Raw genomic sequence first — 26,514 nt, forward strand, 5'->3', positions numbered from 1 at the left:
CATGGAGGAAACTTGAAAATAATGCTTGGTGAAATTAGTCACAAAAGGACAAATATTGTATGTTTCCATTTACACGAAGTGTTTAGAGTAGGTAAATCCATAGAGGAAGTAGGTAGATTAGTGATTTCCAGGGTCTGGAAAGAAGGAAGAATGAAATATGAGGTTTCTTTTGGAGGTAATAAAATTATTGTGTAATGAGATCACGGTGGTAATTTCACAACTTTGTGAATATACTTTAAAAAACTGAAATGCACAATTTAAAGTAGTAAACCTGATGGTGTGTAAATTATATTTCAATAAAAAAGGGCCTCCACCGAACAAACAGCCCCCACCCCTGGTGGTCAGGGAGATATTGGGTTAAATGGCCTTGGACAACAACCTTCTCCTTGGCCACAGACATCTTTCAGGGTATGGGGTATTCCATGGAAAACACTTTTTTTTTTTTTTTTTTTGGCCCTTCTCTTTTTCCTCTCAAAGTTACTCATTTCTCCTAAATCCAAGCTTGACAGAGCAGTTTGGCAAAGAGAATATTGGGCAGGATTTGATTGTCTCTCTGAGGCCCACAGTCAGAAGAAATTACCCTGTTTCCATCCCCCCTCTGGATGCAGCCCCCAAGGTTATCTATGGGCCCAGCCTTCTCCCCTGGCTCCTGGGAGACCCCAGGGAGGGCAGATCTAGGGCTTAGTATTTGATCCACCTCTGCCCCTTCATTTTTTTTGTTGTTGTTTCTTTCTTTCTTTTTTTTTTTTTTTTTTTGGCAGGGGGGAACATTTTCTCTTCTGAGTACAGAAGAAAAGGGCCTTGTCACTGAAAAAGGAGGGAAATAGATCATTTTAAAGCTGAAGGCTATCTTATGTGGTACAGGGAGCCAGATAAACATGTGGGTCCCTCACCTAGATTATCTGCCTGGAAGTCTCAACCATGCTGTTCACAAGCTATATGACACAGACTCTGTACAATTAAAAACAGATGTGTTTTCTCATTGGTAATATGGGGAAAACAAAGGCACCTACATTAATGAGTTGCTGTAAGGTGCAAGTAAGCAAATACATATTCCAACTCAGTGAGGGTCCACAGTCATTACCATTATTCTACATACAGAAACACCATGCATATGCAGAGAATAAGGATCCAGTAAAAGTGGACTTACCGACAGAATTCAAAGAATGCTTTTCCACTTCTTGGTATGTCTTACAGGCATTTGATCGTGGCAGCCAGCCCAGGCTGATAAATGGTGAGGTTGACAGAGAAATGCTGTCATCCTGACAGCTCAAACAACTTATTTTTCTGTTTCATTTTTATATGAAAAATTGGAAATTTGCCATTCAAAATGGCTTCTGTTTCTTTTTCCACCTGTTCTTCTCATTGTCAGCATGTTAAGTTAGTGAGGTAAATAACCTTCTGACTGACCTTAAGCAAAGGAAAACACTGGTGTGGCTGCAAGGAGCATGGGAGGTAACCAAGAGGATCACTGCCAAGGCAGAGCATGTAGGAGAAAGCAATAGAACCCTGTTCTCCACAGTTTGATGACACATCTCCTCAGTATCTCTTCAGATGCAGAATTAGAACTATTTTCCTGGTTTTGCAGAACAGTTACTAAGGAAATTGTAAGGATGAACAAAACTTTTCAGAAATGTAAAATAGTCAATGTAAGCTCTTTAGCCATTTGGTATTGCAAGTGTGCCTTAAAAACAGTTACATATTCAAGAACAGAAAGAATTGTTTTTACAACTGGGGAAGTGTACAAAGGGATGGAGCTGAAAGGAATAAGAGGAAGTTGAAATTTTAAACTTATTCTCATTGGTATTAGAAGGGCACCTACATGCATTTCAAATAAGCCAAAGATTGCCAAAGACTGCAGATTTGCAATTTTTTTCCACATATTAAAAAGGAAGTACACTGCTAGAACAAACAGTCACATCTGTGTTTCATAAATTTTCATGTTCATAAAAGTGAGTGTTATCATGGTTGTGAAATCTAAGGTTCTTTTACTGGAAACACCAACTGCAATGAAGAGGGAGTGGCAGAAAGAGGAAAGGTATATATATTCAGGATCTCGCCATACAGAACACTGAGACTCTCATAGGCTTCCTGACAACCTCTGCTCCCTCCAAGAACACAGGTGAGTGCGTCCAGATGCTCCACATAACTATATGAATCAATTTTAGAATAATAACAATAATGTGTTTTATATCATGCATCTACTTTATTCTGTCTAATTGTATTTTGCTTATTCTGCAAGGGCTAAATTAAAATACCCATTACATCAGACTTATCCTTTCAATTATTTATTTCTAAGTGAACAAATGCGCCCTTAAAAGCATGGGGGTAGTTGGAAGACTGCCTTGCAGACACAGAACTTTGAAAGAAAAGTCAGAGGTGCCTCTTGAGAGCTGGCTGCATGCCACCCACAGTAATCTTAATCTGAGTGTTTGTTTTAAAGCCTTTCTACCTAGACCTAGTACCGCCCCCCATGAAGAACAGATAAAGATGTTCTATTTCCTGTAGACAAAGTCTTTGAAAATAGTAATTTCATGAGTCTTGTAATTTTGACATTAATACATGACCTTGTAGAAGGCTTAAAAAGTAAAAAGAAAGAAAATTTTAATTGCCAGAATCCTATAACCCAGATATGTCACTTTCTGTAAGAAAATGTTATTATGAAGTGATTCTCCATTCAGTAAAGTGATTTTAAAATGAATCTGATGCTTTTCCAGGAGTTCTAGATCACACCAAGGTCACCATGAAGTCACTCAGTGAAGCAAACACCCAGTTTGCTTTAGATATGTTCTGACAGTTTGGAAAATCAAAGGAGGACAACATCTTCTATTCCCCTTTCAGCATCACATCAGCATTTGGGATGCTTCTATTAGGGTGCAGAGAAAACACTGCACTACAAATCGAGAAGGTAGGTGACAGCTGTGGTATCTTGGCCTGTTTGAACATTGCTATCCATTTTTGTGTCAGTGAGCATGTGGATGGCACCAGATCTGGTGGCCTATGGGGTGGCAAGGAGCCTCATGGGTGGTGGAGGGGCTGATGGGAAGTACAAGGGCTGGGAAGAAATTCCCATAATTGAGTGAGCATTAATTTAAACAGATCTTCTGAATAAAGTTTTCTTCTCCCACTTCATATCTCTTCCAGGTCCTTCACTTCAATCAACTCACAGAAAACGCAAAACAAAGAACTGCCGCATGTCATGTGAGTCACAAAGCACTGCAGTTCAGAAATAGCTTTAGGTATCTCAGTGGGTCGCAGTTTAAACTGGGACTTCATAATAAATTAAGAAACTAAAGGCAATTTTTAGAAGTATTCTGGGACAAAAAAAGATTGTGGCATACACAGTGGTTTTGCATTTTGTGTCACATAATTATTATTTTCACATTTTGCTTTACTGTCAGAAGGTCAGCATTGCACTTAAGAGAAAGGTTCTAGAGCTACATATGTTCAAATTCCAACTCTGCTCTTCACACATAGCGAACGCAGACAAGATATAACTGCTGAGTCACACTGACCTCATACCAACAAACTAGGGGTAATAAACAATCTGACTCAATACATGCAAATACATGCAAACATTTACAACACTGCCTGGCCTCTAAAAAGCCATAATAAAAGATATTATTATAAAATAATAATTATACTAATGACAATGTTGCTAAAATAATTTAATTTTCATTGTCATCAGTGAGATCAAGAAGAATAAGCAAAATACCAAGTATATTTTGAGAAATGATACATAAGAAATATATTGATTTAGAGCATCAATGGTGCAAAACTCTTAGCTACAAAGTAGAAGGTTCTAGAATAAGACAGGTTTAGGTTCAAACCTTGGAATTTCTAATTCATGTCTCTTTAGACAGGTTTTTTAATTCTCTGAGTCTTCTTGTTTTCATCTGAATTGGACAAAAGACTTCGAGCTACCCTTGTAAAGCCCTCAGATGAGTACCAGGCACACATACAGAGAATGACCATCATGAGGAAAGAGCCATAAATCACAGTCAATGTGTCTTAGAAGATGATTCCATCAGGGGGTAGAACAGCGCTTCATGTCATAACATATTTAAAAAATTGATACTTCCACATAATCATATCCTTGATGGCTGTTAGAAATGAAAACTAGTTCTTGCCCATGAAAGCTTAGAGTTTAGCAGGGAAGTTACACTTAACTGTTTAAACCAATGAGGGGACAATTCAGTGGTAGAATGGTATTGCATCTTTAGTTCAAAAAAGAAAACATTGGATGTCTTAGAACAAGAAGAAAGAATGTACTGGAAAAGTTCAATGTAAGGTAGATTTCAAAGAGTATTTGAGGTAAAAATGCAGCAAATGTCAAGGAATTGGCACAAAAGGTCATATTTGAGACCACCCACCTTTAGGTATTGACACCACAGATTTAGCATGAGTTTAGTAAATTCATTGACAGGGTATTTCAATGAGGTCCTTTTTGATGTTTGAAGGATGAAAAGCCAGGAAATGTGCATCACCAATTTCAAAAGCTTCTGACTGAATTACACAAACACACTGAAGCATATGAGCTGAAGATTGCCAACAAGCTTTATGGAGAAAAGACTTATCAATTCCTTGAGGTAATTTCACCTGATCTACCAAAACTTTCCTCTGCCTCCTGGGTCCTACTTGTCTGAATGGTCTAATGTGGCAGGGCAAGGAAGATGAGTCTGTTCCTCTCAGGTGGGGAGCATTCACTCAGGGTGCATAAGTTCCAATACCACAACTCCACCCCAGACTCTGATAATGCACCAGGAAAGTATAGTTTTAGGGATAATCTGATGAGGAAACAGGAGGTGGGGTAGCACAGTGAGACATGACATGCCAGGAATATAGAGCACGTGTTGGTGGAAATTGTAAGGCTAATGGGATATTACTGGAGTGGGCAGACTTGGGTGAATCCCTAGGGACAGCTGAGGAATACTGAATGCCTGAGGAAGACACAAAGGTGAGAAATGACTTGGATGAAATTACTGGAAAGAAGCCTCAGAAGCAAGTCACCTGCTTAAGAGCAAGGTGCTTTGAAGCTTGCCAACCACAGCCTCTTCTGCCTCGATGTCTGCCAGGTGACTTTGACCTGCAGTTACCTCCATCTTGTGCCAGCCTGTACCCCTGTCATGTGGACTACGTGACAGCTGCACAAAAATAGGCTTGGGCAGGAGATAGTGGATGTGTTCAGGGTCTGGACTCACCTTACTATAATTATAAATAATTAAATTTGGTAACAGTAACAAATATCTACTGATACCTTACCATTAATTCCTCTTTTATTTTTTTCCAATCTCAAAGCAATATTTAGACAATGTTAAGGAATTTTACCTGGCCAGTGCGGAATCTGTAGATTTTCAAAATGCTACAGAAGAAAGTGAAAAGAAGATTAACACCTGGGTGGAAACTCAAACAAATGGTAAGAGGACTGCCCATTATAGGAACATTTTTGATTCTCCTGTGTGAGTGAGTCCTGTGCTTGACACTGCATGAGGTTCTGAGTGTTGGTGCAGAGATGGATTTGCAGAGCGGAGGCAGGAGGACTCGGCAGAAGATGAAAAGGTCCACGATAATATGGGAGATCCAAGGGGAAATCCCACAGGAGGGATTCACAGGAAGCCAATTATGCAGAAACACAGGTGGAGAACTCTTTGCACATGGCCCACGTGACCCACATGACTGTATTTCTGTGGATCCCAAGTCTCTGCACAGGCCCATTTCAAGGTCATATCATTTTCTTTAAGTCAGACCCAATTTTTGACTATGGATCTTTAAGAGAAAACATTACAAAGGGTCCCTTCTCCTTTACTAAATGGAAAATGAGCAGCCCTCCTATAAGCCACTCTTTTTACCACCTGTGCTGGAGCTGCAAGGACCACACCCACACCCACATAGTCTGCAGGGATTGTCACAACTGTTTTACTGATGCATAGTAGAGAGTTTCATTCTATGAACATCCATCCTACCTCCCAACTGTCATTACAGGACAAATTTACAGCAATTCAACATGGGAATGAATGGAAAAACTCCCCAGGAAGTAGTGGCTGATAGCACAGGGCGTGTATTTCAGAGCATAGAGTTCATATTTTTCCTAAATTACAATCAAGTCCTAATCCTCTTTGAGTAAGGCCACATTTGAAAAAAATAGGAAGACAGGAAGGTAGAAATGAATTCTATATAGATATGTTGAAAGAGCTCAAGTTTATCACTATTCAGTGTAGATGACTGACATCACCCATAGACAGAGAACCTGCACCCCTTTCCCATCACGAGGAGTGGTATCTCCTACAGGGCTAACTCTATGGGGCTGCAGCCATGAGGACAGCTGAGTCTGGTGAATGGTTAGTCAGTGATTTTCTAATGTAGTGACTTGGTGAATAATTAATGATCACTCATGAACTTTTGCAAAGCATCTTCCAGACAAACCACTTGTACCTTGCATGACAGATGCTTCTTTCCTTTCCTTGCAGGAAAAATCAAAGACCTTATTCCTAACAAGACTCTTGACAACACCACCGTACTGGTTCTTGTGAATGCAGTCTATTTCAAAGGGCAGTGGGAGAAGAAATTTAATAAAGAAGATACAAAAGAGGGAGAATTTTGGCTGAACAAGGTATTGCCTATATTTTATTCATATAATGTAATGCAGTTATACAGGAGATATTAATTATTTATTTCAGAAAATTATGATGGTACAAATATTTTGGATACAAGTAATGCCTTTGGCTTACCCAAGCCAGGGCTAGAGGTGTGCCCTTCCCCTATACAGTGTGCTCCATCTCCATTAGTTGTGAATTTACCCACCTACCCCCCCAACCTGACTGACACCCAGTGAATATTACTACCCAGTGAGTTCCTTCGTGTTGATCAGTTAGTATAAATTTGATCGTGAGTACATGTGTGATCACCATATTTTTTGTAGTTGAGTAGTATTCCATAGTACACATGTACCACATTTTCTTAATCCACTCATGTCAAATTTAAACACATCTAATGGGATGTACCATGCAAAGTAAAACATTTCATTCTTATAACTTTATTTAGCTACAAATACCGACAGAAACTCTTTTCTCCTATTCACAAATTTCCTGCCTTATTCCTTAGAAAGAGAAAGATGTGTTGGTAACTCAATACTATTATCATTTTTGGCTTGTGTCTCACTTGGTATTTGTTTGGCACATTAATTTATTGCAGGGCACAAGCAAATCTGTACAGATGATGAATCAAAGAAAATCCTTTAATTTTGCCTTGCTGGAGGATGTGCAGGCTAAAGTTCTGGAAATACCATACAAAGGCGAAGACCTAAGCATGATTGTGCTACTGCCAAATGAAATAGATGGTCTGCAGAAGGTAAAATCTTGCATGCACAATCCTTCTATTGCCCGATTTTCAAGTACCAAGTCTAAACAAGGCTAAAGGTTTTACACAAAGGAGCCTCAAACTAATAAAGAATTAAAACTGAGGAACAATGATTCACTTTTCTCTTAAACATCTTTTAACATAAGACATGATAAAAACAGAAGGCTTAAGCAATTATTAATTAACGACAGTTATATACAGTGGATCTCAATTTGATGGCAGTATTATGCAACAATTTACACTTGATTGAGAGAAATGTATAGCACTGTGGGAAAAATTTAAAAATCCATAAAGCAAAAAAGTAATTATAATAGTGTAGATGCTGTAGTTGCAGAATGTGGCAAGTAATGTATACAAGAAAGGAAGAGTCTATTACAATTAGACACATTTAGGAAGTTGTCGGCATAAGAAATAGTGAAATAGAGTTAAGTACAAACTGATATAATGATTCTGTTTTTACATATAAATACATATGTACATACATATATACTTATACATAAATAATCAAATGTACTTACATAATCAACACTGTTATTTTTCCTATTAGAATATCTAATAAACTGGACCTTTTGTATTTTTATTTATTGCTAAAATAAAAACTTTATACATATTCATTCTCTGTTAAGCTGTGTTAGAGGTCTGTAGTTAACCATATCAGTTTCTTTTTATCATTTTTATAGCTTGAAGATAAACTCACTGCTGAGAAATTGATAGAATGGACAAGCTCACAGAATATGAGCAAGAGAGGTGTGGACCTATACTTACCTCGGTTCAAGGTGGAAAAGAGCTACGACCTCAAGGACGTGTTGATGGCCATGGGGATGGTGGACGTTTTCTCTCCACAGGATGCTGACCTCTCAGGCATGACTGGGAGTCGGGGTCTTGTAGTGACTAAAGTCCTGCACAAGGCATTTGTAGAGGTCACGGAGGAGGGAACAGAGGCTGCTGCTGCCACTGGCATAGTTATCAGTAAAACATCTACTCCATATTCAATTTACGAAGAGTTCCATTGTAATCACCCATTCCTATTCTTCATCAAGCAAAATAAGACCAACAACATTCTCTTCTTTGGCAGAGTCTCTTCCCCTTAGATGTGATTGGCCTGTAATTATTATAAGATGTTCACAGAATTGTTCCAGTAAACTTATTGCTGGAAACAAGAGGTTGTCTTGATTCATTTTTCTTTTCATACTCATAATCGTCACCAAGAATTTACTGGTTCAAATAGCACTTCTTTCTGTCTTTCTCTTTCTAAACACACATATAAATCTACCTTATCTCCAATAAAAATTTCCTTGGGGAAATATGTCCAACTTCAATAATACTAAAGGTTATTTCAATACAATATCTTCTAAATTTGAAATGTAATTGTTTGCAACCTACTTTTTTGATTTTTTTTTCATTTCATCATATTGTGGGGGTACAAATGTTGTTAAGGTTACATATATTGCCCTTGCTATCCCTCTCCCCTGGAGTCAGAGCTTCAAGCGTGTCCATCTTCCAGGTGGTGGGCATCACACTCATTATGTAAGTATATACACATCCCCTCCTCCCCACTCCCACTTCCTGACACCCAATAAAAGTTTGTGGGGTTTTTTTGACTTTCTGGCTACATTTTATATCTTTGCCTCTCTAGCAAGGGTTAAAGGTATGCCTTTCCCCTCCACAATGCTTGCCACATTCCTAAGTTGTGAGACTGCCCCTCTACCCCTGAATCCCTGGTGAATACCACCACCTTTTGAGCACCATAGTTTTAATCAGTCAGTACCAATTTGATGGCGAGTACATGTGGAGCCCATTTTCCTGATCTTGTGTCGCCTCACTTTGGATAATGGGCTTAAGCTTAATCCAGGATAGTATAAGCGATGCTAGCTCACTGTCATTTCTTAGCATTGAGTAATATTCCATTATAAGCATATACCAAATTTTAATTATCCACTCATGAATTGACGGGCACTTGGGTTGTTTCCACATTCTTGCAATAGTGAATTGTGCTGCCATAAACATTCGGGTGCAGACTGTAAGATACTGAGCTATAAGGACAATGGACACCTTCCAGCTTCTGTTTACTGCTTGTTTGCTAACAGCAAGGCATTATGAGTACATTATGGGATGCAGAAGAAAAAGACAAAGAACGCAGAAACCGAAGTCTCTCAGCTAGGTCCTGGAACTGGTTAGAGCCTATCAGGGGCAGCATGAAGTAAGAATCACTGTGGGGGCGGATGCATGATCAGTGTGTAAACAACTTAGCTATAAAAGGGTCACTAGCACACAAAGGGGGGGGTCCCTGCTTGAAGAAGAGGCCACTGCGCTGGCACTCTGGGGGCTCGGACCCTAGCTCGAGCTAGACAATAAAACTCCTTTTGATAATTACAGCCTCGGTGACTCTGTCTCTCTGTCTTGTGGCCCAGCGAATCTCGAATATAACAAGATATCTTTGTTATAAAATGCGTTGTTGTCTTTTGGGTAGATGCCTAATAATGCTATTTGCTGGATCGAATGGTATTTCTATTTTTAGCTCTTTGAGATATCACCAAATTCTTTTCCACAGAAGTTGCACTAATTTGCAGTCCCACCAGCAGTGTAAGAGTTTTCCTGTCTCTCCACATCCTCCTCAGCATTTGTTGTTTGTGGATTTTTTGATAGAGGCCAATCTCACTGGGGTTAGGTGATATCTCATTGTGGTTTTGATTTGCATTTCTCTGATGATTAGAGATGTTGAGCGTTTTTTGTATGTTTGCTGGCCATTATTCTGTCTTCTTTTGAAAAGTTTCTGTTCATTTCCATTGCCCATTTATTGACAGAGTTGTTTGATTTTTTCTGGTTGATTTTTTAAAGTTCTAGATAGATTCTTGTTATCTGCCCTTTATCGGATGTATAGACAGCAAATATTTTCTCCCGTTCTGTAGGTTGTCTATTTGCTCTAATAATAGTTTCCTTGGCTGTGCAAAAGCTTTTTAATTTGATCAGATCTCATTTATTTATTTTTGTTGCTGTGGTGATTGTTTTGGGGATCTTCTTCAAAAATTTTTTGCCTATGTCCTTTGCCTTTGCCAATGTCTGAAAGGGTCTTCCAACATCTTCTTCTAGAATTCTTAAGGTTTCATGCCTTAGGTTTAAGTCTGTTATTCATCTTGAATTGACTTTTATGAGAGGTGAGCAGTGGGGATCCAGATTCATTGTTCTGCATGTAGCTATCCAGTTTTCCCAGCACCATTTATTGAAAAGAGATTATTTTCCCCATTCAGTCCTTTTAACCTCAAACTACGTTTTAATAATAGAAACACTAAACATCCAAGAAAAGCTTATTAGGCTTACTGGTATTTTAAACTGTACAAGAAAGCATTGTCAAATATGAAATAGCATGTAACTTTCTTTTGGTTGTATTTATATCAATGTATTATAAATACTTGTTCCAAAAGTATATAAGATTCCTAAAATTCTATTATGCCTTGGTATAATACTATCAATAATAATTATACATGCTAAATTGTTATATGCCACAGAAATAACTAAATCTCTTTGCTTCTTTAACCATGACTATTGCAAGGCTTTTATCATCCACAATAATTATTTTACTTTGATTGTCGTTAAACAACAATTTATAATCAACTACATCACTTCTCGGCCTTTCGGCTAAGATCAAGTGTAGTATAATCAACTACAATCCAAGAATTCCTTCTTTTATAAAAAGGTCATGGAAAGAACTAAAATATTTTTTATGACTTTTATTTAAAATATTACTGATTCTCTTGCTTTGTTTTCCAGAGTCATGACAACTTTCAAATAAAAACAAGTCTACCTGATATCTCCAGGATTTAAAACAATTGAATCCTGCTGGGCCCAACCTGTTAGGTGAGATTACAAGAGCCAATTATAAGGGACAGAATTAGTTTAAACCCTCCAGATCAAGGATGGGCACGCAAAAGCCTAAACAAATACTAAATGAGAGACTTTGCCTTTCTGGGCCAAGTGGATATCCATCCCAATCATAAAAATTTCCTGCTTCCCATAGACTTAGAGCTCCCTGAGCATAATCCTACTCAGTTATGGGGTTTAAGCAAAAAGGGATGAAACAAGAATTTTATGAGCCTCCTTAGGACAAATTACTAAAGAGACTAAAATATTGTGACACAAGGAAAGTCCCTAAATCCCTCAGCTTAAATGGTTAACAATGATTGCATTTGCTACAAGTATTTGGCTTCTTTTCTGTTGGCAAATGGTAGAAAAAAAAATCCTGACTTTTTGTCCGAAACTCTTCACCCTCATAAATCTAAAGTTGATTTACTTGAAATACCAATTGCAATGAAGAGGGAGTGGCAGAAAGAAGAAAGGTATATATATTCAGGATCTCACCATTTATCACACCGAGACACTCTAGGCTTTCTGACAACTTCACCTCCTCGAGGAACACTGGTGAGTGTTTCCAGCCACTCCAGCTTAACACCATGAATTATTTTTTAGAATAATAATAATAATGTGTTTTATATCTACTTCATTCTGTCTAATTGTATTTTGCTTATTCTGCAAGGGCTAAATTAAAATACCTACTTCATCAAATTTATCCTTTCAATTATTTATTTGCAAGTGAACAAATGCACCCTTAGCAGCATGGGGGTGGGGAATAGTGCCTTGCAGACACAGAACCTTGAAGGAAAAGTCAGAGGTGCCTCTTGAGAGCTGACTGCATGCCACCCACAGAAATCTTCATCTGAGTGTTTGTTATAAAGCCTTTCTGCCTAGACCTAGTACCGCCCCCAATGAAGAACAGATAAAGATGTTCTATTTCCTGTTGACAAAGTCTTAGAAAATAGTAATTTCATGAGTCTTGTAATTTTGACATTAATACATGACCTTGTAGAAGGCTTGAAAAGTAAAAAGAAAGAAAATTTTAATTGCCAGAATCCTATAACCCAGATATGTCACTTTCTGTAAGAAAAATGTTATTATGAAGTGATTCTCCATTCAGTAAAGTGATTTTAAAATGAATCTGATGCTTTTCCAGGAGTTCTAGATCACACCAAGGTCACCATGAAGTCACTCAGTGAAGCAAACACCCAGTTTGCTTTAGATATGTTCCGACAGTTTGGAAAATCAAAGGAGGACGACATCTTCTATTCCCCTTTCAGCATCACATCAGCATTTGGGATGCTTCTATTAGGGTGCAGAGAAAGCACTGCACTACAAATCGAGAAGGTAGGTGTCAGCTTTGTTATCTTGACCTGTTTGAACGTTGCTCTCCATCACTGTGTCAGTGAGCATGCGTAGGACACCAGATCTGGAGGCCTATGGAGTAGCACAGGGCCTGATGTATGTGCAGGGGCTGATGGATACCACAGGGGCTGAGCAGAAATTTCCATAACTGTGTGAGCACTAATTCAAACATAGCTTCTCAATAAAATTTTCTTCTCCCACTTTGTATCTCTTCTAGGTCCTTCACTTTAATGAAGTCACAGAAAACACAAAAGAAAGAGATACAAAGTGCCATGTGAGTCACAGAGCATTGCCCTTCAGAGAGAGCTTCAGATATATAAGTGGGTCACAGTATAAGCTGGAAATTTCACATAAACTAAGAAACTAAAGGCAATTGTTAGAAGAACTCCTGGACAAAAAAGAATATGGTGTACAGACTGGTTTGCATTTCATGTTGCACAATTGTTAGTTTGTGTTTTAGCTTTACTGTGAGCAAGTCAGCATTGTACTTAAGAGCAGGGGTCTAGAACTGCATAGCCTAGGATCAAATTCTAGCTCTGCTCTTCACACATAGTGAAAGCGAGTAAGCTACAACTGCTGAGCCTCACTGACCTCATCCCAGTTAAAGTAGGGATGACAAACAATCTGGTTCAATACATGCAAATACATGCAAACATTTGCAACAGTGACTGGCTTATTAAAAGCCACAATAAAAGTTATTATTATAAACTAATAATTATATTAATCACAATAATATCACTAAAATAATTTAATTTTAATTGTCATTAATGAAATCAAGAATAATAAGTAAAATTCCAAGTACATTTTGAGAAATGATATCTATGAGATATTTTGATTTAGAGCCTCAATGGTGCAAAACTCTTAGCTACAAATTACAGACTTCTAGAATCAGACAGGTTTAGGTTCAAACCTTCGATTTTCCAATTCATGTCTCTTTAGACCGGTTTTTTAATTCTCTGACTTTTCTTGTTTTCATCTGAATTGGACAAAAGACTTCTCGAGCTACCCATGTAAAGGCCTCAGATGAGTACCAGGCACACACCGCTCTTACATGCAGAGAATGACCATCATGAGGAAAGAGCCATAAATTGCAGTCAATGTGTCTTAGAAGATGATTCCATCAAGGGGTAGAACAGCATGTCTATGTCATGTCACAACATATCTAAAAAATCGAAACTTCAACATAATCATATCATTATGGTTGTTAGAAATGAAATATGGTTCTTGCCCTTGAGAAGCTTAGAGTTTAGCTTTAGGAAAATACACCTAACCATTTAAACCAACGAGGGGACAATTCAGTGGTAGAATGGTGTTGCATCTTTAGTTCAAAAGAGAAAACATTGGATATGTTAGAGGAAGAAGAAAGAATTTACTGGAAGAGGTTAATTGTAAGGTAGATTTTGAAAAATATTTGAGGTAAAAAGACAGCAAATATCAGGGAATTGACACAAAAGGTCATCTTTGAGACCACTCACCTTTAGGTATTGACACCACAGATTTAGCATGGGTTTAGTAATTACATTGATAGGGTATTTCAATGAGGTCCTTTTTGATGTTTGAAGGATGAAAAGCCAGGAAATGTGCATCACCAATTTCAAAAGCTTCTGACTGAATTACACAAACACACTGAAGTATATGAGCTGAAGATTGCCAACAAGCTTTATGGAGAAAAGACTTATCAATTCCTTGAGGTAATTTCACCTGATCTACCAAAACTTTCCTCTGCCTCCTGGGTCCTACTTGTCTGAATGGTCTAAAGTGGCAGGGCAAGGAAGATGAGTCTGGTCCTCTCAGGTGGGGAGCATATTGACTAAGGGTTCATCGGCTCCAATACCACAACTCCACCCCAGACTCTGATATTGCACCAGGAAAGTATGGTTTTAGGGATAATCTGATGAGGAAACAGGAGGTGGGGTAGCACAGTGAGACATGACATGCCAGTAATATAGAGCAGGGATTGGTGGAAATTGTAAGACTCCTGGGATATTACTGGAGTGGGCAGGCTTGGGTGAATCCCTGGGGACAGCTGAGGAATACTGAATGCCTGAGGAAGACACAAAGGTGAGGAGATGTCTTGATTGGAATTACTGGAAAGAAGCCTCAGAAGCAAGTCACCTGCTTCAGAGTAAGGTGCTTTGGAGCTTGCCAACCACAGCCTCTTCTGCCTCGATGTCTGCCAGGTGACTTTGACCTGCAGTTACCTCCATCTTGTGCCAGCCTGCACCTCTTTAACATGGGCTACGAGGCAGCTGCACAAAAATAGGCTTGGGCAGGAGATAGTGGATGTGTTCACGGTCTGGACTCACCTTGCTATAATTATAAATAACTAAATTTGGTAGCAGTAATACATAGCTGCTGATACATTACCCCAATTCCTCTTTTATTCCATTACATCTTAAAGGAATATTTAGATAATATTAAGGAATTTTACCTGGCCAGTGCAGAATCTATTGATTTTCAAAATGCTGCAGAAGAAAACGAAAAGAAGATTAACTCCTGGGTGGAAACTCAAACAAATGGTAAGAGGACTTCCCATTATAGGAACATTTTTGAGTCTCCTGTGTGAGTGAGCCCTGTGCTTGACACTGTTTGGGGTTTTGAGGGTGGATGTAGAGATGGATTTGCAGAAAGAAGGCAGGAGGACTCTGCAGAAGATGAAACAGTACATGTTAATGTGGGAGAGCCAAGGGGAAATCCCACAGGAAGGAATCACAGGAAGCCAATTATGTAGAAACACAGCTGGAGAATTCTTTGCACCTGGTCCCACATGACTATATTTTTGTAGATCCCAAGTCTCTGCACAGGCTCATTTCAAGATCATATCCTTTTCTTTAAGTCAGAGACAATTTTTGACTATAGATCTTTAAGGAAAAATATTCCAACAGGTCCCTTCTCCTTAATTAACTGGGAAATAAGCAGCTCTTAACCCACTCTGTAACCCACTCTTTTTACCACCTGAGCTGGAGCTGCAGGGATTGTCACAGCTTTATTTCTCCTGCATGGTAGAGAGCTTACCAAAGGTTTCATTCTATGAACATCCATCCTACCTCCCAACTGTCATTACAGACAAATTTACAGCAATTCAACATGGGAATTAATGGAATAACTCCCCAGGAAGTAGTGTCTGACAGCACAGGGCATGTATTTCAGAGCATAGAGTTCATATTTGTCCTAATGAAACATCAAGTCCTACACCTCTGTGTGTGAGCCCTAAGTTGACAAAAAGAGGAAGACAGGAAGGGAGGGAGACATGAATTCTTAATAGATATGTTGAAAGAGCACATAAAATCAGTTTAAAAGTATTCAGTGTAGATGACTGAACTCAGCCATAGACAGAGAACCTGCACCCCTTTCTCATCACAAGGAGTGGAATCTCCTACAGGGGTAACTCTATCGGGCAGCAGCCATGAGCACAGCTGAGTCTGGTGAACTGTTGGTCAGTGAGTTTCTGAAGTAGTGAATTTGTGATTAATTAATGATCAGTCACAAACTTTTGCAAAGCATCTTCCAGACAAACCACTTGTACCTTGCATGACAGATGCTCTTTTTCCTTTCCTTGCAGGAAAAATCAAAGACCTATTTCCTAACAAGACTCTTGACAACACCACCATACTGGTTCTTGTGAATGCAGTCTATTTCAAAGGGCAGTGGGAGGAGAAATTTAATAAAGAAGATACAAAAGAGGGAGAATTTTGGCTGAACAAGGTATTGCCTACATTTTATTTATATAATGTAATGTAGTTATAAAGAGCATGTTAATTTTTTTTTTTTTCAGAAAATTAGGTAGGTACAAAAATTTTGGATACAAGCAATGCCTTTGCCTCATACAAGCCAGGGTTAGAGGTGTGCCCTTCCCCCATACAGTGTGCTCCATCTCCATTAGTTGTGAGCTTACGCACCCACCCTTCCCAACCTGACTGACACCAGTGAATATTACTACCAAGTGAGTACCTTTGTGTTGATCAGTTCATACCAATTTGATGGTGAGTACATGAGGTGCTTATTTTTTCATGCTTGTGATATCTCACTTCGAAGGATGCGCTCAAGCTCTATCCAGGACAATATAAGAGGTGCTCGATCACCATTGTTTTCTGTAGTTTAGTAGTATTCCATAGTATACATGAACAATGTTTTCTTAATCCACTCATGTCAAATTTAAACACATCTGATGGGATGTACCATGCAAAGTAAAACATTTCATTCTTATAATTTTATTTCGCTACAAATACCTACAGAAACTCTTTTCTCCTATTCACAAATTTCCTGCCTTATTTCTTAGAAAGAGAAAGATGTGTTGGTAACTCAATACTATTTTCATTTTTGGCTTGTGTCTCACTTGGTATTTGTTTGGCACATTAATTTTTTGCAGGGCACCAGCAAATCTGTACAGATGATGAATCAAAGAAAATCCTTTAATTTTGCCTTGCTGGAGGATGTGCAGGCTAAAGTTCTGGAAATACCATACAAAGGCGAAGACCTAACCATGATTGTGCTGCTGCCAAATGACATAGATGGTCTGCAGAAGGTAAAATTTTGCATCTGCAATCCTTCTATTGCCCGAGATTTTCTTCCTAAGGTAACAAGTCTCAACAAGGCTAAAGGTTTTGGACAAAGGAGCCTTAAACTAATGAAAAATTCAAAATGAAGAAAAATGATTTACTTTTGTATTACACATCTTTTAACATAAGACCTGATACAAACTGAAAGCTTCAGCAATTATTAATTAATTACAGTTATATACAGTGGATCTCAATTTGATGGTAGTATTATGCAACAATTTACACTTGATTGAGAGAAATATATAGCAACGTGAGAAAAATTTATAAATACACCAAAAAAAAAATTACAATAGGCTAGACACTGTAATTGCAGTATGTGTTAAGTGATGTGTACAGGACAGGAAGAGACTATTACAAATTAACATATGTAAGAGGCTGTTGGCATAAGGAAAGTGAAATAGAGTTCATTTAGTATAAAATAATGTAATGATTCTGTTTATATATATACATGTACATACATATATAGTTACACATGTATAATCCAATGTACTTATATAATCAGGACTCTTGTTTATTAGAATATTTAATAAAATAAATGTTTTGTATTTTTATTTAGTGCTAAAACAAAAACTTTACACATATTCAATTCATTGTTAAGCTATGTTAGAGGTCTGTAGTTAACCATATCAGTTTCTTTTTTCATGTTTATAGCTTGAAGATAAACTCACTGCTGAGAAATTGATAGAATGGACAAGCTCACAGAATATGAGCAAGAGAGATGTGGATCTATACTTACCTCGGTTCAAAGTGGAAGAGAGCTATGACCTCAAGGACATGTTGATGGCCATTGGGATGGTGGATGTTTTCTCTCCACAGGATGCTGACCTCTCAGGCATGACTGGGAGTCGGGGTCTTGTAGTGACTAAAGTCCTACACAAGGCATTTGTAGAGGTCACAGAGGAGGGAGCAGAGGCTGCTGCTGCCACTGGCATAGCTATCAACCTGACATCTGCTTCTTATCCAATTCATGAAGAGTTCCATTGTAATCACCCATTCCTATTCTTCATCAAGCAAACTAAGACCAACAGCATCCTCTTCTTTGGAAGAGTCTCTTCCCCTTAGATGTGATTAGCCTGTAACTTTTGGAAGATGTTCACAGATTTATTCCAGTAAACTTATTGCTGGAAACAACAGGTTGTCTTGATTCAGTTTTCTTTTCAATATCGTATTCATCACCAAGAATTTAATAGCTGAAATAGCATGTCTCTCTATCTTTCTCTTTTTAAACACATACATAAATCTACTTTCTCTCCAACAAAAATTTCCTTGGGGAAAAATGTTCAACTTCCAAGTACTATAAAAGGTTATTTCAATACAATATCTTCTAAATTTGAAATATAATTGTTTGCAACCTATTTTAAATGAATCAAAACAAATCTTATTTTCTCTTCAAACTCATTAACCTAGACACCCACAATTCTTTGAATTTAGGTAACATCTGGGACCCTTCTTATATATCTAAATTTGTGATTCTATATAATACATTATCAATAAAATAATGACTTAAATTATTTTCTGTTTTGTCTTTCTTCTTTCCACAAAATGCAGTGGCCATTCACACATAGAAAGGATAATTTGGAAATATATTAATTATATAGATAGAAAAATTCTAAACTAGAATAGAGCATGACTATTCCAGAGTGGTAGGCAGATAGTAGAACATGAAGAGCCTTGTAAACCACATTAAGAACTTTCTGTTTTATCCTGAAAGGAATAGGAAGCTCATTACAGGCTTTGATTATTTGTTTCTCTAAGAGCGAAATAAAATCACTGTAGAGATGAAGAGAATGAGATAACTTATAAGAATTATTTAGGAAGTAACGGACGCAGGATTATGGCAACAGGGTAGATATAGGGAAGTGAAGAAAAGCCAAGAAAGACACCCAAGTTTCTGAGCTAGCCAGCTAGATTTTGTTTTGGAGAGAAGAGAGGATCATGAGTTAAAATTAGAATTGAATTTGAGGCTCTTTTAAGATCCAAATAGATTTGTCTGGCAGGCACATGAAAATATTAGTATAGAACTCAGAGACAGTATATGTTCAGAAGCTCTAAATTAGTGATGTTCAATATAAAATTGCTGAGCTACTGGCATAAATATGGTAACTTTAGCTTAAGGCAAAGATGATATCCTAGGGAGATAGGATAAATTCAGAAGAATGGAGGGTCTAGAACTGACCTTAAAGTATGCCAATATGCAAAGGCCAGGATTGAAAATTTTTATTTTCTAGAAGGTAGCTTTATTCATGGATATATGTTTATCCCAGATTCTTCCCAGTCATTACTGAATCCCAGCTGATTTCAAAAAACATAAATTTAGAGTATTTGACCAAGGTCAAATTTTCCTCAGGAGGACTCAGCAGCCCAAGAATAAAGAAAGCTGAGGGAACAGAACTGTCATCACTTAAGAATGAGACTTGGTGAAGCTGTCAAGGGAACTGGAAAAACTGGATAGCTACATACAGAACAATGAATCAAGACCCCTATTTCTTGCCATGTATAAATATTAATTCAAGATTTACAAAAGACAGTATAGTCATGAAACCATAAATATTCTAGAGGAAAACATAGGAAAAAAATCTTCTAGACACTGGCCTAGGTAAAGAATTTATAACTATGACCCCAAAGACAAATACAGGAAAAGAAAAACAAATAAATGAAACTTAATTAAATTAAAAAGCTTCTTCAAAGGAAATAAGCAACAGAATTAATAGACAACCTAAGGAATACGAGAAAATATTCAAATAGTATTCTTCAATAAAGGACTAATATCCAGAATTTACAAAGAACTCAAATCAGCAGGAAACAAACAACTCTATTAAAAAGTGGGCAAAAGACATAAATAGAAGTTTTTCAAAACAACATAGGCAAATAGCTAACAAATATATGAAAAAATGTGTGACAATCACTAATCAATAGGAAAATACAAATTAAAATCACAATGAGATTTCACCTGACCCCTGTCAGAATGCCCCTTATTAAAAAGTCAAAAAACAGTAGATGCTGGCATATATGCAGACAGAAAGGAATGCTCCCCACTGTTGGTGGGACTGAAAATTAGGACAGTCTCTATGTAAAACAGTATGAAGATTCCTCATAGAAATAAATGTAGACATACCGTTTGATCCAGCAATCCCACTTGATACTTTCCCAAAGGAAGGGAGATTTTTATTTTGAGACACAGTCTCACTCTGTTGCCTGAGCTGGAGGCCAGTGGCATCATCATAATTCATTGCAACCTCAAACTCCTGGGATCAAGCAATCCTCCTGCTCAGCCTCCCAAGTAGCTGGGACTACAGACATGCACCACCACACCTGACTAATTTTTCTATTTTTTCTAGAGACAGGGTCTTGCTCTTGCTTAGGCTGGTCTAAAACTTCTGCCCTCACGCAAGCCTCCAGCCTTGGCTTCCCAGAGTGTGAAGATTATAGGTGTGAGCCACCATGCCCAGCAAAGAAGTTATTTTATCAAAAGAAATCTGCACACAAATGCTTATTGCAGCACAATTCATAATTGCATAGATGTTGAATTAACCTAAGTGCTCATCAGTTCATGAGTGGGTAAAGAAAATGTGGTATGTATGTGTACCTACAATTTTCTTCATTATGGCAATTAAAAAAAAAAATCCAGAGAAATAAAGTGCCTTCTGAGTTCTCAGTTAAGTCAGGGCAGAGTTAGAATAGAAACTCTAGCGTCCTGACTCTCGACCTGGTGCCTTCACCATGATTGAGCTTAAGCCCATTATCCAAAGTGAGGTGACACAAGATCGGAAGAATAGGTTCCACATGTACTCACCATCAAATTCGTACTGATTAACACTATGGTGCTCAAATGGTGGTGGTGTTCACCAGGGATTCAGGGCTTGGACAGGTAGACCCGCATCTGAAGGATGTGATGAGCATTGTGGAGGGGAAGGGCATGCCTCTAACCCTTGCTAGGGAGAGGCAAAGATATAAAATGCAACCAAAATGTTTCTCCTCTCATATTTTATTGAAAAAAAGAAAAAAGCCACATCAAAGCCCATATTGTAAAATTTCAAAACACTGGATACAAAAGAAAAATATTCTTCAAGCTTTCAAGTAGAAAAAATAAAAGAAAGAAGTCATGCATAAGGAATCTGAGTGGCTCCAAATTCTCCATAGCAAAAGAGACAGAAAGAAGACAATACAGCAAAGCCTTTTCAAAACTGTGAAGAAAAATCATTTTCCACTAAGAAGTCTAATCTCAGATAAATATCAACCAAATGTGAAAGTAGAATATAGACATATTCAGACATGCAAAGTGTCAGAAAAATTATCTCATAACCCACCTTTCTCAGGAAGCTAGATGTTCCACTAAATACAAGAGTAAACCAAGAAAGAGGAGACATAAGATTAGGAAAGAGGACAGATATCCAGAGGAGGAGAAAGGCAAAGGGAAACTTGAGACGATAGTAAAGAGAAATCCAAGGATGGTAACTGTCGACCTGACAGCACTAATTAGCATATTTTGGAAAGTGTGACTTAAGGAAAAAGGAACAACACATCGAGAACTGTCACCTTCAAGACTGCTGCCACAATTGTCCCACATTTTGATCTTGAGGATAGAATACCCAGGAGATTGTAAGTCAGACTCTTACCTGTACTTGGCTTGTCTTGACCATGTGCTGACAAATTTCTTATTGTCCATAACCTGTTGGCTGGATATGCCAGGAGCGTTCATTTCCCCACAGAAGCTTCTGGAAATTGGAATTAGGCTAAGGTGAGCTTAAAAGAAAAAGCCACAGAGCAGCTCCATCTGTAACCTACTGTACCAAATAACCAGTAACCAATGGAGCAGCTCAAGAAATTTCACCCTAAAATATGACTCTTTGATATAAAGAGTATTTTGAATTAAAGGCCCTTAGAGATCAACAAGCCCTTGGAAGGGGCTATCCCTCTATTTGCATAACCAGACAGGCCTATCAAAAGAACAATGGATTTCCCTTCCTTTTCTTATTATCTGGCAACATTGCAGAAAAGAAAATCAGCAATGCAACCAAACCTGGCCTAAATAATTTTAAACATAATACCTGTCTCTTGGGTTTTACAAGTCAATCTGTTTCTTCCCAGCCATTCATTCTCCCAACTATCTATTCATCTTCCCTAGCAATCATTTATTGCCCCTACACAGAATTACATATATTCCTCATCTCTCCTTTCCTCTAAAAGAAAGGTATAAAAATATCTGGGTCCCACTGGGATATTGGGTAATCACTCTGAGATTCTGCCCATGCACACAGTAAATAAAGCTCTTCCTCTTATTAATTTGCCTTAATTGTGAGTTGATCTTTCAGTGAACTTTCAGGAGAAATGGGAAGTTTCCCCTCACTCCCACACTAGACACACTAAACAACCTTACCTGATGCCCCACCTGTGGAGAAACCCATGCCTCCCAGGATCACCTCATTACTTCAGCCACTGACTGCTTCAAATGGAGCTCTGAGAAACTCCCAAGAAGGCTGAGATCCTGAAATTCTGTGTTACTTACCCTGTCCTAGGACAGTGAAGACAGTGGCTTTTCCTTGTATGGCTAGGTTTGTGCTTGCTACTCAGTTTTTTTAGCTAATTGACACATTATTTAAGAGTACAATCCTAGTGAATAAAACTATTTTCAAAAACAGGAATTGACTAAAGCAAAAGTCCATGTAGTATATATCTGCAGGAAGGAACATGGATAAAAAGGGATTCTGAGGCCAATTTACTGACCTATGGGAAGGATATATGGGGAATTATTTATTATTATTAAGATTATATATACATATTTGTATACATTTTTGTACATATTTGCATTTTATATATTTTTAAATCATCTAAAATTTAGAATACGACAACATGACAAAATGGGCTCATTCCAGATAGCCACAGTAGAAAATACATTAATATACTTGGTCACATTAACAGATCTCAGGGGGAAATTGCTTTAGACCTGCACTGTTCAATACAGTAATCATTAGCCACATGTGGCTATTTAAATTTAAATTAAGTAACAAGAAACAAATTAAAAATATAATTCCTCTGCCATACTAGTCATATATCACATGTTCAATACCTTCCTATGGCTAGCAGCTATCATATTGGACCATGCAATTATTGAACATTTTCATCATCATATAACATTCTATTGAACAATATTGCTTTCTAGTAGATCCTAGAAAATTATGTGGCAAAAATTTAATATATATGTTTTATAAGAGCTCTTTACAATAAAATAGAGATTGATTCTTTAACATATTAAAATGTAACTCTCTCAATTTTGAAGCCAAAATCCATTTTAATAGGAAACACTAGAAGCATCTAGAAACACTAAAAGCATTGAATTCAAAAGATAAAAAAGGACAGAAATATTACTACTATTTTTGCAGTACCAGATAATTATTAATAACTAGTAAAAAATCAGTGAAAAAGAACAGAGATCATTTTATAGAGTGTGACACCATTTGTGCTAAAAAGAAATAAAAAATAATCTGTATGTGTGTATTTGTGTGTGTGTATATATATATATGTAACATATCTCTGGAGTAACAGATAATAAAACTATACCATGTATTCGAGGGGAGGGTAAGTGAGTAGCTTAGTGATGTTTGTGGCAGAGATTGTGCACTCTGTAAACTCTTTTCACCTTTTGTATCTTAATTCATGAATGTATTATCTATTCAGAAATATCAATAAAATCTAAATTTTCAAAAAGTTCACTGACTCTAAGTCTGATCAATTTTACTCATAAATCTAGGTATAATTTTTAAATAATTATAATTTGCATTAATATACTATCAACTCTCAAAGAACACAGACTATGACATAATACTGCTATTGGAATCAAGATACAACTCATTAAACAAAACAGGATAAACTGTAACTATACTGGATTACTACTGTCTACAATGATTCACTATTTTCTATGCACTGTAATTCTAATAAGTGGATTTGGCAACTATGATACTATTTCCAAACAGCTGGTAATACTGTTTCAAGTAAATAGTCATAAAGTAATGTGGTGAGTTCAAAGAAAAAGAATTGAATATATGTTAATGACCACATTTTTTACATAAATTTTTGAATGTTATGACAGTTGTAATAACCAGATTGTGGTTAACTGTGCTAATGTCAAACGAGAACCCCAATGTCAATGTAACATTTGTTAAGACACATACAAGTTAAAAATAAGAGGCTTAATGTTCTTTGATAAAAATTAAGGAAGAGATTCTCCTCCATCTTTTTTATCAGAATATTTACTTTAGAAAATTTATTATTTTAAATATTTTCTCCTCTCTTTGAAATGTACATTAATCCTTTTGAAGACAAAATGGGCTTTTTTCAGCTTTATGGCCAAAAGAGTTGTTTCTTAAGAACCTGGGAACAATTTCTTAGAAATGTCTCCATCAGGGGAGATAGGAACACTATATCCCAGTTTCTGTAAGAGGATAAGAGTCTAAGGTCAAAGGGCACCTGCCTCTGAGCTGCAAAATTTCCTTCTGTCCTAAAGATAGAAAAAGTTTGTTTTTCCTCTGTATAAAGCCAATTAGCTAACACAGATGGTCACCCCAATTACCAGGTGAATCTAGGATGAATTATATGTGACAAATGGAGCAGCCAAATCCTCTTGTTTGGGGACCAGTTATTGTTTACCTTGAGAACATGTGTGTGATGGGTTGTATCTGCTTGCCAATATCAAAGGGTGAGATTTCCTTCTGTCTCTACAGTCTCTCAGCACATTACCTATGATGTGCATCACATTCTGTTTTAATGTTTATTCAATACTAAAAGTGTTTTTTATTTTTCTCTACTACCACAATAGAGAAGTATTCTGGGTTGGAAAGATTTGTTTTTAATTATATCTCCCCAACACATTTCACAATTATGAAGAGTGTGCTTTGTTCCGCAAGAAACTTGCTGTGGGATACCTAAAGAAATCATGTGGTACCTATAACATTGAAGACAGGAGGTTCTGTTTTCTAAGAATCTGATGCATTGTGAAATGGAGAGACCACTAGGTATTGCTTTACTAAGAGATTTGGATCTCAGTATTCTGAGGGATTTGCAGACAGGAACATACTGAGACATTGTCGAGATTGAATGGGCTCATGGAGAACTTGGGGCTTTGGTGCCTTCACCTCCAAATTCTCATTCTTAGGGTCACTTATTACATATCTAGGGTATGGTGCCCTCCAAACCTCAGAGCAGCTACAGCCCAGTTCCCTGACCACAGCTCTGAAAATTCCAGCTCCTAAATATATTGGGAACACAGAAAGACTTGATGGCACAGTCTTAAGAAAGAAAATAAGCATCTGACATGAAATACTTGGTCTTAGAAAGTCACTGCTACCTTACTCAGCTTGATGAATGAACATTAAAATCGTTTTTGGGAAACACAAATTATTTGTTGCAAGTTCAGTTAAGCTGATTTTAATATTACATTATAATTTTTTTTACTTTTACTGATCATTGGAGTAACAAATGTGGCTCAAAATTAGAATTTAGTATTTATAACATTTTGTTTATTCACAAGTCTCACATACGCCCATAAGATCTTCTATTTAAATTTTTTTCCTTTATAAAGTATGCTTATATTTGTCTTTTATACCTAGATATTCAAAATATTTTAAGGCAGGTGAGTATCTTTTCAAATATCTGTTTGTTGCAGAGTCAATAAAGATGGCTCACAGAACATCTATACATATGTTATTATCATCTCAGGTAACACCCATTTTCCTTATTCTAATCCTTCCTTTACCAAGCAAATTTCCAAACTATAATTCTGTCTGTGAACATACCTGTCTAGCAGAAAGATGTTCCAAGATGACTAAACATGGCTTACAATATAGGTCCACTTATATGTCAGTAAACTTACCTGTTTCTGGTTAATAACTCAGACATACAAGTTTGAACAATGAGAAACACTCTTCCAGGAAATCTTTCTCATCCCTCCCAATCTGTGCTAAATCTCTCTCCCACTCTGACCCTCCACTGAACTAAGTACAAGTCTCTTTCAGATTAATAGCATCATTGTAGAACTGTTCCTTTTTACATGTCTGTTTCTACCACCAAATTGGATATTCTTCAAAGGCAAGGATCATCCCAGTCATGCCTGTATTCTCTGCAGCAAGTGGTTAAGAGATATACATTAAATCAAATTAAACTAGATCCCTGGGATCTGATAGTCTATGAATACCAAAACAAACAAAAAATGCCATTTCATCTTGTAAAATTGAAACCAGATCCTGAAACCTTGTGAAGCCTCACCAAAGAACAGCCAGCTCACAAGTGAGACTTGGGAAAATCCCTCAATTCTGCACATTTTACTCCAAGGCTACTCATAAGCCCTGTCAACTGCACAACACTCCTACCTGACAGGGAACAGATGTAGGCA

The 26,514-nt window shown here is 37.3% G+C and overlaps 2 protein-coding genes and 1 pseudogene across 2 annotated transcripts; all 3 read left to right on the forward strand.

Moving 5' to 3' along the window:
- Positions 1 to 2,014: 2,014 nt before the first annotated feature.
- On the forward strand, positions 2,015 to 8,516 carry LOC105883738 (serpin B3-like). Its single transcript, XM_075993813.1, has 8 exons — positions 2,015 to 2,122; positions 2,718 to 2,908; positions 3,145 to 3,201; positions 4,461 to 4,589; positions 5,299 to 5,416; positions 6,468 to 6,610; positions 7,192 to 7,347; positions 8,037 to 8,516. Exons 2-8 carry the CDS (start codon positions 2,861 to 2,863, stop codon positions 8,445 to 8,447), a joined length of 1,062 nt encoding a protein of 353 aa, XP_075849928.1. The 5' UTR covers positions 2,015 to 2,122; positions 2,718 to 2,860; the 3' UTR covers positions 8,448 to 8,516.
- Positions 8,517 to 10,972: 2,456 nt separating this feature from the next.
- LOC142861731 (uncharacterized) lies at positions 10,973 to 11,136 on the forward strand (annotated as a pseudogene).
- Positions 11,137 to 11,725: 589 nt separating this feature from the next.
- LOC105876740 (serpin B3-like) lies at positions 11,726 to 18,640 on the forward strand. The gene is made up of 8 exons (XM_075993759.1): positions 11,726 to 11,772; positions 12,362 to 12,552; positions 12,788 to 12,844; positions 14,133 to 14,261; positions 14,972 to 15,089; positions 16,133 to 16,275; positions 16,940 to 17,095; positions 17,781 to 18,640. The coding sequence occupies exons 2-8, from the start codon at positions 12,388 to 12,390 to the stop codon at positions 18,189 to 18,191; spliced, it is 1,179 nt and encodes a 392-aa protein (XP_075849874.1). The 5' UTR covers positions 11,726 to 11,772; positions 12,362 to 12,387; the 3' UTR covers positions 18,192 to 18,640.
- The last annotated feature ends 7,874 nt before the right edge of the window (positions 18,641 to 26,514 follow it).

Source organism: Microcebus murinus, chromosome 17 (genome assembly GCF_040939455.1).
Source record: "Microcebus murinus isolate Inina chromosome 17, M.murinus_Inina_mat1.0, whole genome shotgun sequence".
NCBI lineage: Eukaryota > Metazoa > Chordata > Mammalia > Primates > Cheirogaleidae > Microcebus > Microcebus murinus.